The 13,510-nt window shown below is 38.8% G+C and overlaps 1 protein-coding gene across 1 annotated transcript in view; it reads right to left on the bottom strand.

Moving 5' to 3' along the window:
- Positions 1-13,510, bottom strand: part of HMCN1 (hemicentin 1) — a 543,718-nt gene that overhangs the window by 36,646 nt on the left and 493,562 nt on the right. Inside the window, exons 94-99 of the mRNA XM_069546297.1 lie at positions 12,455-12,604; positions 12,026-12,163; positions 10,585-10,706; positions 9,718-9,955; positions 2,138-2,200; positions 718-837 (exon numbers count right to left, since the gene is read on the bottom strand). Of these exons, the coding sequence (XP_069402398.1) occupies positions 718-837; positions 2,138-2,200; positions 9,718-9,955; positions 10,585-10,706; positions 12,026-12,163; positions 12,455-12,604 (831 nt within the window). The remainder of the gene's footprint in view (positions 1-717; positions 838-2,137; positions 2,201-9,717; positions 9,956-10,584; positions 10,707-12,025; positions 12,164-12,454; positions 12,605-13,510) is intronic.

Here is a 13,510-nt window from a genome sequence, read left to right as displayed (position 1 = left end):
CAGTGTGTGTCTTCAAAGACCAAGCCATCCATCAGACCACTTATAAATTAGATGACTGAAAAAAGGTACTTCTTTTTAACATCTGAGTTCTCATTTGTAAAATGAGGATAATATCTGTCTCTCAGTACTGCTTTAAAAATTAAAGGAAATAATGTATACAAAGTGCCCAATCCCTACTGGACATTCCCACAGAAGTTATTCCTATGCCCTGTTATGTCCTTACTCCCTCTCTCTTTTGTATTTAGACGGAGGCCTACTTGGGCATAGAGGGAGAAATCCTTTTTTTCATTTTTAATTTATAAATTAGGCTCCTATACAATTTCTAACTTTGAAGCATACCTAGAATTTGATAGAAATGTGTGATTTCTTTTTGTCACGTTCCTAAAGTCCTACCAGGATTGTGCAGTTCACTTAAATTCTTTATAACCTTATTTTTCCTTGGTGTTATCCCTGTAAAATGCATATGGTAATAGGCCTGGCTGCCTCTCATTGTGTTTTGGTTATTGAGTGAATCATTAGAGGCATCCCTGCCCACAGAGTGCCCCATATGAAGGCAGTGTGTGAGCAGTCTTCTCTCTGCCTTACTTTTTCAACTTAATGAAGGCAGAGGCAGAAAGAGTAGTAAAGAAGAGCCGTGGTCTTCCATGCTTTCCCTAGGTCAGAGATTGCCATGCCCGTTGCTTAAATGTGTTGATTAGATTTAGCCGTGTAAACTACCTTGACAGGTTCTTCCATCGGCAGCTATGGTGAGGCCTTTGGGGCAGGAGCAATAATAGGTTCCCATGGCATTGTGACAGAAATGAGAGCAGGGATTCCCTGTGGCACATTCATCTTCATCTGGAAGAAGAAACAAGACCCAATTAGTATGGAGAAGCCCTACTTTCAAGGAGTTATTAAAGTGGGTGAAAAGAGCTGTCTGTAGAGGCCAATGAATGGATCCAATGTAACAGAAAATGCTCCATATGCCACAGAATAGAAACACAAGATGAAATTACTTTTGGGTCCTCACATTATCTCTGACAGTGGCTGCATTAATTTTAAAACAACAATGGTGAAAGCTAAGACATAATGACCATTTACTGTGATTGAAATGCTTTTTATTATTCCTATGTTAACTCATCTCAACATTCCTAGGAGAGAAGTATTTTTATTCCTATTCTCATTTGCATGCTAAAACTGAGGAACAAAGAGGTTAACTAAATTGCTGAAGGCCACATAGGTCATTATCGGCCGAGCTGGGATTTGAACCTGGGCAGTACAGTTTCTAAAGACGACCTTTTTATCACTGTATCACTGCATACCAGCAAAAAGAAAAGCACTGTGTATGCCAGTTTGAGCTCCTCTAGCCATTTATTTAGCTATTTACTTAACTGTGACTCTCCTGCACTGGCACACGGATAGCACAAGGCAGGTTTAGTCATCAGTCCTCCACCCACAATCCAGCTCTGTGCTGCTGCTGCTGCTGCTGCTAAATCACTTCAGTCGTGTCCGACTCTGTGCGACTCCATAGACAGCAACCCACCAGGCTCTGCCGTCCTTGGGATTCTCCAGGCAAGAACACTGGAGTGGGTTGCCATTTCCTTCTCCAATGCATGAAAGTGAAAAGTTGAAAGTGAAGTCGCTCAGTCATGCCCGACTCTTAGTGACCCCATGGACTTCAGCCTACCAGGCTCCTCCATCCATGGGATTCTCTAGGCAAGAGTACTGGAGTGGGCTGCCATTGCCATCTCCAGCCCTGTGCTACAACTGGGCAATTCTAGGGTTAAGTGACTTAGAGTTGAATTACTGCTGTTTCACATTCGTGCAATCAGGTGGCCAAACATAGTCCAGTGTTTGGTTCCTATGTTCAGTCTACCCCTGCACTTGATCATGATCCCTAACACACTTGATTGTGGAACTAACTGACACAGCACGGGCTTTGTATCTATCTGAAATTCAAATCTAGCTCTGCCATCTGATAGCTGAGTGAACTTAGGCACTCAACTTCTTCACATCTCAATTTCCTCACCTATAAAATGAGACAGTTAGAGGATATTGTGATTAATAAATATCTAGCAAAATGACAGTAAATGTCCATTAAGGGATAGCATGAACAGATTATGAAAAACAAAAATGCATCATTTATTGTTGTACTTACCAGCACAAAAGGGTCCGACCGAGTCTAAGGCAAACCCAGAGGGACACTGATTACTGCGTTCTCCTACCATAGAGACAAAAGAAAAATTAACTGACTTGTTAGAACTTTAGCACCTTATTTCTTTCCAGAACTGTCCTCCCTGGGAAGATGTGCCCAAAGTGGAACACATGACGCAGCAAATGCAATAGGTGAAAACAAGCAGAATGGAAACATTTTCCTGTTTCCCAACCGAGAACGAAATGAATCATAGTGCAGAGATTGTTGGCAAGCAGCCAGTGGAAGCAGATTTTCTGCCTAAGTAGTTTACATGAATCAAAAGAAAATTAATTATTCTTTGATAACAAAAAAGGATACAAATCAATGTGACTGCCAGACATAACCACAGGCAAAATCCTATTCTTCCAGCCATTTACTTTTTCTGTTCTAGAAGTAGGAGTGGTATTTTGAAAACCCTTAAAATAATTTATGCCAGTGAAAAACAAACTCTAATGAAGAAAAGCCCTCCTTTTGTCAATTTCCATTTGCATAGTGAAGCATCTGGGTCAAAGTTTCTTTGTGTGTAACCAAGTATTCTTTCCATGTAGTCAAAGCAAGAAACAGGCATATCATTATGGAATAGATGTCAGATTAGTGTTAGAAGAAAACATATAAACAAGAATAGGTAGCTTAGGGAATCTCTTTTCTTAGGAAGTAACTCTGTTTTGATGGATGTAAGTTATTTTACAAATATAAACATTAATGAGATGCAAAAACTTATACTCATTTTCAAGTTACCAAAGTAATATAAACACACACACACCCCCTAAAAGACAATCATTGACATAATAGATTTGTCTTTAAGGGGAATTTTATTTAAGTCATATAAACACTGAGTTTATATTCAATCTCTTAGAAATTATCTTAGATTTTCCTTCAATTCCAAATACATGAGATGGTTTACTTTTATTGCTTTAGGTGTTCTTCATAGAGTGAGTCTGAGTATTTATTTTTCATATTCATTCTACTTTGGAGAGTCTCTGATTGCAAAGTTATTTAAGCCCTGCTGAGACCATGACACTGTTCAAAAGTCTCATACATATTTGTGGAGGGAGGAAGAAATACTACTCCAGTGAATATAGTTCCTTGACTAGAAAGCTAAAGCCATACTTGCTATTTCTAGGCAATCAACCTGCTTAAAACCTTGAAGAGAAAGCAGAGGTTCATGATCCATTTCCTCTCCAAGTGTAAAAATGACCCTGAGAGTATTCAAGCCTTCCTGCACCTTCAAGGGAATGGGGCAGGATGGATGGGATAGAAATGTTTGCTAAATGATTGTTGACTGTCATACAGTCATACTTCGTGTGCTATATTACATTTAAATCTCAGAATTCCCCGACTCCCGTCATAACCAATTTTCAGATGAAGAATTTGAGACTGAGGTCATGTAATTAACCTAAAGTCAAAAGTAATAAAATTATAAAGATAATCTGGAACAAGGATTTAGATGCAAGTCCTCGTGACTTTCAGCCACTGAACTCAAGAATACAATTCAGATGACCCAATCTCATTGCTTTTTATGACAGAGTAATTATACAGTGGAAGTGAGAAATAGATTTAAGGGCCTAGATCTGATAGACAGAGTGCCTGATGTACTATGGATGGAGGTTCGTGACATTGTACAGGAGACAGGGATCAAGACCATCCCCATGGAAAAGAAATGCAAAAAAGCAAAATGGCTGTCTGGGGAGGCCTTAAAATAGCTGTGAAAAGAAGAGAGGCGAAAAGCAAAGGAGAAATGGAAAGATATAAGCATCTGAATGCAGAGTTCCAAAGTATAGCAAGAAGAGATAAGAAAGCCTTCTTCAGCGATCAGTGCAAAGAAATAGAGGAAAACAACAGAATGGGAAAGACTAGAGATCTCTTCAAGAAAATTAGAGATACCAAGGGAACATTTCATGCAAAGATGGGCTCGATAAAGGACAGAAATGGTATGGACCTAACAGAAGCAGAAGATATTAAGAAGAGGTGGCAAGAATACACAGAATAACTGTACAAAAAAGATCTTCACGACCCAGATAATCATGATGATGTGATCACTAATCTAGAGCCAGACATCCCGGAATGTGAAGTCCAGTGGGCCTTAGATAGCATCACTACGAACAAAGCTAGTGAAGGTGATGGAATTCCAGTTGAGCTTTTTCAAATCCTGAAAGATGATGCTGTGAAAGTGCTGCATTCATTATGCCAGCAAATTTGGAAAACTCAGCAGTGGCCACAGGACTGGAAAAGGTCAATTTTCATTCCAATCCCAAAGAAAGGAAATGCCAAAGAATGCTCAAACTACCGCACAATTGCACTCATCTCACATGCTAGTAAAGTAATGCTCAAAATTCTCCAAGCCAGACTTCAGCAATACGTGAACCGTGAACTCCCTGACGTTCAAGCTGGTTTTAGAAAAGGCAGAGGAACCAGAGATCAAATTGCCAACATCCGCTGGATCATGGAAAAAGCAAGAGAGTTCCAGAAAAACATCTATTTCTGCTTTATCGACTATGCCAAAGCCTTTGACTATGTGGGTCACAAGAAACTGTGGAAAATTCTGAAAGAGATGGGAATACCAGACCACCTGACCTGCCTCTTGAGAAATCTGTATGCAGGTCAGGAAGCAACAGTTAGAACTGGACATGGAACAACAGACTGGTTCCAAATAGGAAAAGGAGTACGTCAAGGCTATATATTGTCACCCTGCTTATTTAACTTACATGCAGAGTACATCATGAGAAATGCTGGGCTGCAAGAAACACAAGCTGGAATCAAGATTGCTGGGAGAAATATCAATAACCTCAGATATGCAGATGACATTACCCTTATGGCAGAAAGTGAAGAGCTAAAAAGCCTCTTGATGAAAGTGAAAGAGGAGAGGGAAAAAGTTGGCTTAAAGCTCAACATTCATCTGGTCCCATCACTTCATGGGAAATAGATGGGCAAACAGTGTCAGACTTTATTTTTTTGGGCTCTAAAATCACTGCAGATGGTGACTGCAGCCATGAAATTAAAAGACACTTAGTCCTTGGAAGAAAAGTTATGACCAACCTAGATAGTATATTCAAAAGCAGAGACCTTACTTTGCCACCTAAGGTCCGTCTAGTCAAGGCTATGGTTTTTCCTGTGCTCATGTATGGATGTGAGAGTTGGACTGTGAAGAAGGCTGAGCGCCGAAGAATTGATGCTTTTGAACTGTGGTGTTGGAGAAGACTCTTGAGGGTCCCTTGGACTGCAAGGAGATCCAACCAGTCCATTCTCAAGGAGATCAACCCTGGGATTTCTTTGGAAGGAATGATGCTAAAGCTGAAGCTCCAGTACTTTTGCCACCTCATGCAAAGAGTTGACTCATTGGAAAAGACTGATGCTGGGAGAGATTGCGGGCAGGAGGAGAAGGGGACGACCCAGGATGGGATGGCTGGATGGCATCACAGACTCTATTGACGTGAGTCAGAGTGAACTCTGGGAGATGGTGCTGGACAGGGAGGCCTGGCGTGCTGCTATTCATGGGGTTGCAAAGAGTCGGACAAGACTGAGCAACTGAACTAATCTGAATGTTCCATTATGTATATGCACTACATCTTCTTTATCTATTCATCTGTGAATGGACATTTAGGTTGCTTCCAATGTCCTGGCTATTGTAAATAGTGCTATGATTATTACTGGATGCAGATGTCTTTTTCAATTATGGTTTTCTCAGGGCAAATGCTCAGTAGTGGAATGCTGAGTCATATGGTAGTTCTATTTTTAGTTTTTTAAGGAACCTTCATACTGTTCTTCATAGTGACTGTATCACTGTTCTCCATAATGACTGTATCAATCTACATTCCCACGAACAGTGCAAGAGAGTTCTCTTTTCTCCACATCCTCTCCAGCATTTTTTATATATAGATTTTCTGATGATGGCAATTCTGACTTGTGTGAAATGGTAATACTTCATTGTAGTTTTGATCTGTATTTCTCTAATAAGTAATTATGATCATCTTTTCACGTGTCTCTTGGTCATCTGTATGTCTTCTTTAGAGATGTGTCTGTCACACAGAGTGAAGAAAAAATATATTAATACATGTATATGGAATCTAGAAAGATGGTCCAGATGAACCTATTTGCAGGGCAGGAATAGAGGCACAGGTATAGGGAACGGATGTGTGGACACGCCAGGGGGAGAGGCAGGTGGGCTGAATTGGGAGCTGGCATCGACATACGTGTGCTGCCATGTGTAAACAGATAGGGGGAGCCTGCGGTACAGTTCGAGGAGTTCAGCTCCGAGCCGTGTGATGACCTAGAGGTGTGGGACAGGCAGCTGTACACATTACAGCTGGTCCACTTCACTCTGCAGCAGAAACTGACACAATACTGTAAAGCAACTATACCCCAACATAAAGGTTTAAAAGGAATACAATTCAGGTGGTTATAATTCATGCTTCATTTGTATTCACTTATTTACAAATGCCTTAATGTAGCCAGTATGTTGTGTACAGCATTGTGTTGGGGCCACAGTTGTAGAAAAATGTGTCACATAAATGTAAGTTATTATCTGATAGAAGCTTTAGATTTTTGGTTCTAAACAGGGAGATAGCTTCCATAAGGCGGCATCTGGGAAGTTTCCTAGGAGAGACTTTGGTTGTCCTGATGATGACAGGGCTTAATAGGAAGCCTATTTCATGAGTGGGGTGGACCCCAGGGCAGGTTTTAAATATTGCAATGTGTGGGATAAGGATGCAAGATGAAGATGTGTCCCTTTCCCCAAAAGATTTTTGTGGAATCCAGAAAGCTGTTTGTAATTATCTATGGCTAGAACTCTTCTTGCAATTATTCAACATTTTTGTGTGTGTGATTAAAATATACAATAAACTTTCTAGGAATGCAACTGTCATGTAAATGGATGGTTCATTGTGCATTGTTTTTGTCGGAATGCTACCAAGAATTACTCAGTTTCCTTTTTTTGTTTTTAAACATCATACTTGGGCTCTAAATATTGGTTCAGCCATATAAATACTTCTACCTATAATGTCCAAAGATTTTCATATCAAAGTACATAAAATACATATTTTCCTTTTATTCTTTCTCTTGTAGTTAAAGAACATGACTTTGAATTATATCGTGATTTTCTTTTTTGACATAGAAGGAAGGTAATACAAAATGTTTGTTTGTGTGTTATGGTAATATATAATTGTAAAAACGTTGATAAGTATAAAATTCTCTGTACCCTTTCACTTGAGACAAACTACTGCCCAGATTTTTATGCTCTTCCTTGCAGTCGCTTCTACCAGTATACTATCATGTTAGTATACTATCAGAATATGCTTCAAAAAATTAAGTTAGGATCTTTATAGACTAATAACTGCCAAACTTTACTGATACTATAATCTATTGGAGAAGTTATTAAAAATATAGATCCCTTGGTGCTGCCCCAGTCAGAATGGCAAAGGAAGAAGCCTGGGAAATTTCTGTTTTCAACCAGTATGAAGGTTTCCTTTGAGTCACTATGATGTGGGCAACCTAGGTTTGGATCATATAGTAAAGACTAGATACAACAGAATCATTCAGAGGCTGTGTTAAATATACAGACTCCAAGGTCCTACCTTAGACTAGGTAAACCAAAATCTTTGTGTCTAAAAATCTGAACTATCATCAAGCTCTGTACAAGTCTAACAGCATTGTAACCATAGTTCTAGTTTAGACCCAACCAAGAGAAAGAGTGTGCTGGTTAAGCAACTCAGAATGCAGGCTTGCCCCCTGGTGGTCATTTAAAAAGAAGCTGCAGGTGCACAATTCTTAAACGAGCAGCAACAGTAACAACCAACGGGCAAACTACACCAGCTGTGATTCACAGAATCATAGTATCCAAGAATAGTAAGAGGTTTTAAATGTCTCAGTGTTTCCTTCTACTGTGGGACTCAAATCCCTCAATAGATAGAAACCATAAAGACCATCAAGCAGTTTCAAGTTTAGAGGACTTAACACAATTGGGTAGAAAGTACATGACTTCTCAAAAATCATCTTAATTCCCCTAGTCCCAGATAATATAAATACATTTTAACCAAAATATTGTGCTAAAGTTTTTTAAAAAAATTGTATGGAGTACTGGAAAATGTAGAAGTGGAGATTAAATTTGAAAAGTAGGTATTACTGGGGAAAAGAAAATATAACTTTGTTTCAGTGGCTCTTTTCTCTTGTCCAAGTTAAAGTAACATGCATAACAATAGTAAAATAAGGTGGTGGTGACGGACGTGGGTGGAGAAGGTGTGGGGCTATGAGGCTTCATGAATCTGAGATTAGTTTAAAAAATGTGAATATATTCTTACATTCCTATGACCTCAAATTTGATGAAGCAGTTCTGATGCTGAAGAAGAAAACAGTTATGTGCACAACTGATGAGAACAAGGGTAAACAGTGAAAATGAATTTTTAGTGTATGTGCTAAACATGATCATTTATTTTAGGAAAGCCAGCACAAAGCAAACACACACTCGCCAGACTACTCCGAATCATTTAAAATATACTCATGGGAGCCTAAAGGTCAATATTAAAATCATCCAGTTAGTGTCTATAACAACCTCATGCAAGTATCTCCAAGTGTCAAAACCCCATGGGATATGGAATGCTAATTGTCATGGTGCCTCTTACCACTGGAAAACGGTACTTATGAACCTATATGCAGGGCAGGAATGGAGAGGCAGATGTAGAAAATAGACTTGTGAACACAACGGGGGAAGGTGACGGTGGGACAAACGGAGAGAGCAGCACTGAAACATACCCATTACCAAACGTAGAAGAGACAGCTAACGGGAAGCTGCCGCAGAGCGCAGGAGCTCAGCCCAGTGCTCTCTGCAACCAGAGGGGCAGGAGGGGCTGGGAGGCTCCAGAGGGAGGGGACATATGTACCCCTGCAGCCGATTCACACTGTTGTACAGCAGAAATCAACGCAACAAGGTAAAGCAATTATACTCCTAAAAAATGAATATTTAAATAAAACAAAAATGGAAAAGGATATCTCAGAATGTAGATACGTCAGAACCCACCAGCATAGGGGGACTACTAAGATCAAGAGGCGGCAGTTCAAAAGCTGTACTTTCCAAGAACAGCAAATGCCAGCTGGAATTCTGGTGATTACTCCCCCGTTTTTTTTTTTAAAGAGAAACTTTTTGTTTTCTGGATTAGGTTAAAATACACCTTTACATCCTGCTTCATGAATTTAAAAAAAAATCTTGTAAGATTCAAAACAAGAACAAATGGACTTTATTACCCAAAGAAAAATCATTGACAAGAGAATATCTTTTTAAATTGCTCTGTGTATATAGGCTAGAACAGTAACAACTCCAATATGCTATTAATATATGAAGATGCAGCTTAGCAAACCAAATGTACTAGAATGCTAATTGGATTGGACTTACCATAGGACTTTACTTATAAAACATAGACAACACACATGAAAAACACATTACGTTCAGTCTGTACCTTGACATCCTTATTTTGAGTGGCACCAATGCAATTCTTTTACCCATTTAGAAAGGACTACATAGCATGAAGAGCTGGACTTTCCCTTAACCGAATTACCTTTGGAAATTGCAGCATGGATTTTAAAACCCAGTGTCTCTTCTAGCTGGTTGTAGTCAGATTCCACAGAGGATGCATGAAGTGTTTCTACCAAAAAAGGCATTCTTCCCTGTGCCTCATCATAGAAGACAGTGTGGTTCCATGTGTAAGGGACGCTGATGCCATCAATGGTGAACAGCCGGGTTGAGTAGGCATACAGCTGCCCAGCACCTGTTTGAACGTAGTCCTCAGTGTAATCCTAAGAAGGACAATATGGATTTGAGGATCAGCATGGCTATTTTTTTTTTTTTTCTTGAGGGTACTATGATATGTAGAATGAGATAAAAATAAAAATGGCTTAGGGTCTAAAAATATACAGTTCTAAATAAAAATTATAATTGTATAGCAGTGTTCAAACTTAAACTACCTACCATTGTAACTACCTTAGTTTCATAATTTTAGTGTCATAAATGAGAGTTTAATAAGGGACTCAGAGTTGTCAGTCAAGAGTAAAGTAAAAATGTGAAAAGGCGATTGCTATCATTCTTCAATTTCTGGAATACTTTTGTGGATGGTCTATAAAATCTTTTATGTAAGACTTACTATTCTCTTTGTCTGTAGAAAGTTAAATGGCTTAAATCAACATAGCTCTGATCTTAGTCCTGATAAGCATGGTCGTGAAACTACTAAAAGCTTATAAAGGCTCCTCCTTAAAGATTTTTAGACAAAGACCACATAGCCATTTCTACCCTTAGTGGTTTAGAGATTTACTCTGCAAAGTGAACAAGGGAAACTATACAAGTTTTCTGTGCTTCTTTAATGTTCTTTGCCTCTTACTCTTACCACTGCTCCAATAAACAGTGAAGGCAAGTTACCCTAACGTTTTACCTTCACAGTGACTTCGGCAGGTGACTGTAGCTGCAGGACGTGGCCACTCACAATGATATCTACCAGTAGAGCACCATCAGAATCCAAGCCCCGGGCAACGTGAGTCATCCGCAAGATTTCTCCTAGGAGTTAAAATTTATTCATTTCAACAGCACATATATATATGTGTGTGTGTATGTATATATACAGATCCACTTCCCAGTAGTGAAAAATCCACCTGCCAATGCAGGAGGTGCAGGTTCGATTCCTGGGTCAGGAAGATCCCCTGGAGAAGGAAATGACAACCTACTCCAGTATTCTTGCCTGGAAAAATCCATGGACAGAGGAGCCTGGCGGGCTACAGTCCATGGGGTCACAAAGCCAGATACGACTGAGAACGCACACATGCGTATGTGTATTTTTAAAATATGGTTTGTGTAAGCACACTACGGACTTATTTTTATACCAGTTCAGCTATGTTATTATACTTCAAACTTAATTAAACATAAGAGAACAAATCATAAGAGAAAATCATAAGAGAAAATAGCACTTAGCCCCCAAATTAAACTTAGATTTACTCAATTGATTTTGAAATTTTTTTTTTTACGTATTTTACAAAATTTCACCTGATTACACTTAGAATTAGGTGAAGGAATCCACACTTTCAACTGACAAGCAATAGCAAGGCAGTTCTACAGAAATGGACTGATTGTCTGTGAGAAGGGGACAGACAGCGTGACCAGGAAGACTGGCAGTAGCCACAAGTCTGGCTCCAGCGCTTTGTTCTTTCTGGTGCTTTTAGAAACAGCAAAGGGGCATCTTAGGAAGTGGATTGCCACACAAAGACCCACATGTCTTGTGGGCTGATTAAAGCTCTGCTTTTCCTCAGCCCTGCTACCTTAAAGATCACTGCTGCAAAGGCAGACCACCTTCGAAGATACTTCATACAAAGGTCTTTAAAAAGTTGTGTGCCCTTGGAAAAGACCCTGAATTGCTAATCCATATGGATTAAGGCTAAGGATAAAGTGAAAAGTCTTTAGATTTGCTTGTTTATATTTCTAATTTTTTGATTAAAGAATCCCCTATCAGATATCATAACTGAATCTCTGGTTCAAAGACAAAAACCTTTAATTAATAGCTATGACTCAGCTTCCTGCTCTGCTTGGCCTTCAAACCCCTCTCTAAGGAATTAAAAGAGAACAGATACAGGAAAGATGAAGGAAAAAAAAACTGTTAGGTTATAAAAATCACTATACTATCTGAAAACATATGGCCTCTTATAGAGCCATGTCAGTAAAAGTTTATAGGAAAATATAAACTTGCTTTTATGTCATTTATGATAAGATGGCAACAAGACTTTGAAAGTATCCTCTGTGGGAACATGTATTTTTCTAAACTGCCAACTTTTACAGCGATCATATTTTTAAATAGCAATAGGATATTAAGTTCGGTTGATACGAACCAGTTGCAAATTCCACTTGGGTTTCTCTCTTGAAAACTGCATTGGTGAGGGTAAAGCCATTGACTGCTTCTCCTATTTCTTTTGCTGTTGTCCAATAAATGGGATTTAGAATAGAAACTATCTTTCTCATTGCTGGACCTAGAGAAAAAAGGGGTAAATAAGATGTCACAGAAAAATATTTACAGCCCATTGTTGTTATTCACAGCAAGTTATTCAAAGGGATGAATTCTAAATATAACAACAAAAATAGCATCTAAAAGTGTCAGTTTTTAAAAAGAGTTTACCATTGGGATAAAACTAAGGACTATTACACTGCTCATTTAGTAGTAGCATCCCTAGAAATTTTAAGTGGAAATAATAGATGAAGAAGAATAATGTATGTTTAAAAAAAGAGGCTTATTGACAACTTTTATCAGCAAAGAGACTTACCAAGACTGCGAGGTACATTGGTAATTTTGGCATGTATTATTCTAGTATCAGAGTTTGGGCTATCTGTGACCGTGGCGTTAAGGAAAGCGATTCCAAATTCAACATCATTAATGCTTCCAATAACACTTCCTCTGGCTCGCTGGGGCCCACCTATTGCGGGAAGAGAAAACATTCTTGGAAAGGAAACAATTTCATCAACATTACATCGGAGAAAAGAAAGCCAGTATTCAAAGATGCTCCAAATCTTCTCCCAAACATTTAAAATATCATATGACATCTGAATTTCAGAGTGAAATAAATAAGCTTTCAAAACATTCTACTCCCATGTAACACTCATCATCCTGCATAAATCTAGGATTCTTCCAATCTATGTACATCATAGTATTATTTCACAATCCAAAGAATACACTCAGCGCCCAGTCCCAAAGCCAAAATAAAGTACGTGTTTGGTGATGGTGATGAAATGTTGATAATAATGAGGGTTTATTGAGCATGTCATGTTCTATAGGAAGCACATAATATGTTTTAACTCATTCTAGCCAAAATTCTATAAGGTAAGTTTAAATAGCCACAGTTTAAATAAATAGCCAGAGTTTGCAGACTAGGAAAATAAAGTGCAGAGCATTCAAGTGATTGTCCCATGATTACTTAATTAGGAAGCAGTAGAGTGAGGATATAAACAGAGATCTGCTTGTCATCAAAACCCATATTCTTTATTTTTACATTTATTTATTGAAGTACAGTTGCTTTACAATGTGTTGGTTTCTGCTGTACAACAAAGGGAATCAGTTATATGTATACATATAGCTCCTCCATCTTGAGCCTCCCTCCCACCCCACCCTTCTAAGTCGTCACAGAGCACTGAGCTGAGCTCCCTGTATGTCAGAAAGAAAAAAACAAGTTACCGTCTATTAATGCGTAAATGTGGGATCTAGAAAAATGATTCAGAAAACCCACATTCTTTTATCCATTGCCTCCTTCATGAGAACACACAAGGAAGGAGGTATCACCAACGAAACAGCTCCAAAGCCTTGTGACTGGTTACTATCAACATAA

The sequence above is a fragment of the Ovis canadensis genome, chromosome 12 (assembly GCF_042477335.2).
Source record: "Ovis canadensis isolate MfBH-ARS-UI-01 breed Bighorn chromosome 12, ARS-UI_OviCan_v2, whole genome shotgun sequence".
NCBI lineage: Eukaryota > Metazoa > Chordata > Mammalia > Artiodactyla > Bovidae > Ovis > Ovis canadensis.
Note: the sequence above shows the minus strand (reverse complement) of the source record. Positions and strands in the feature narration are given on the sequence as shown.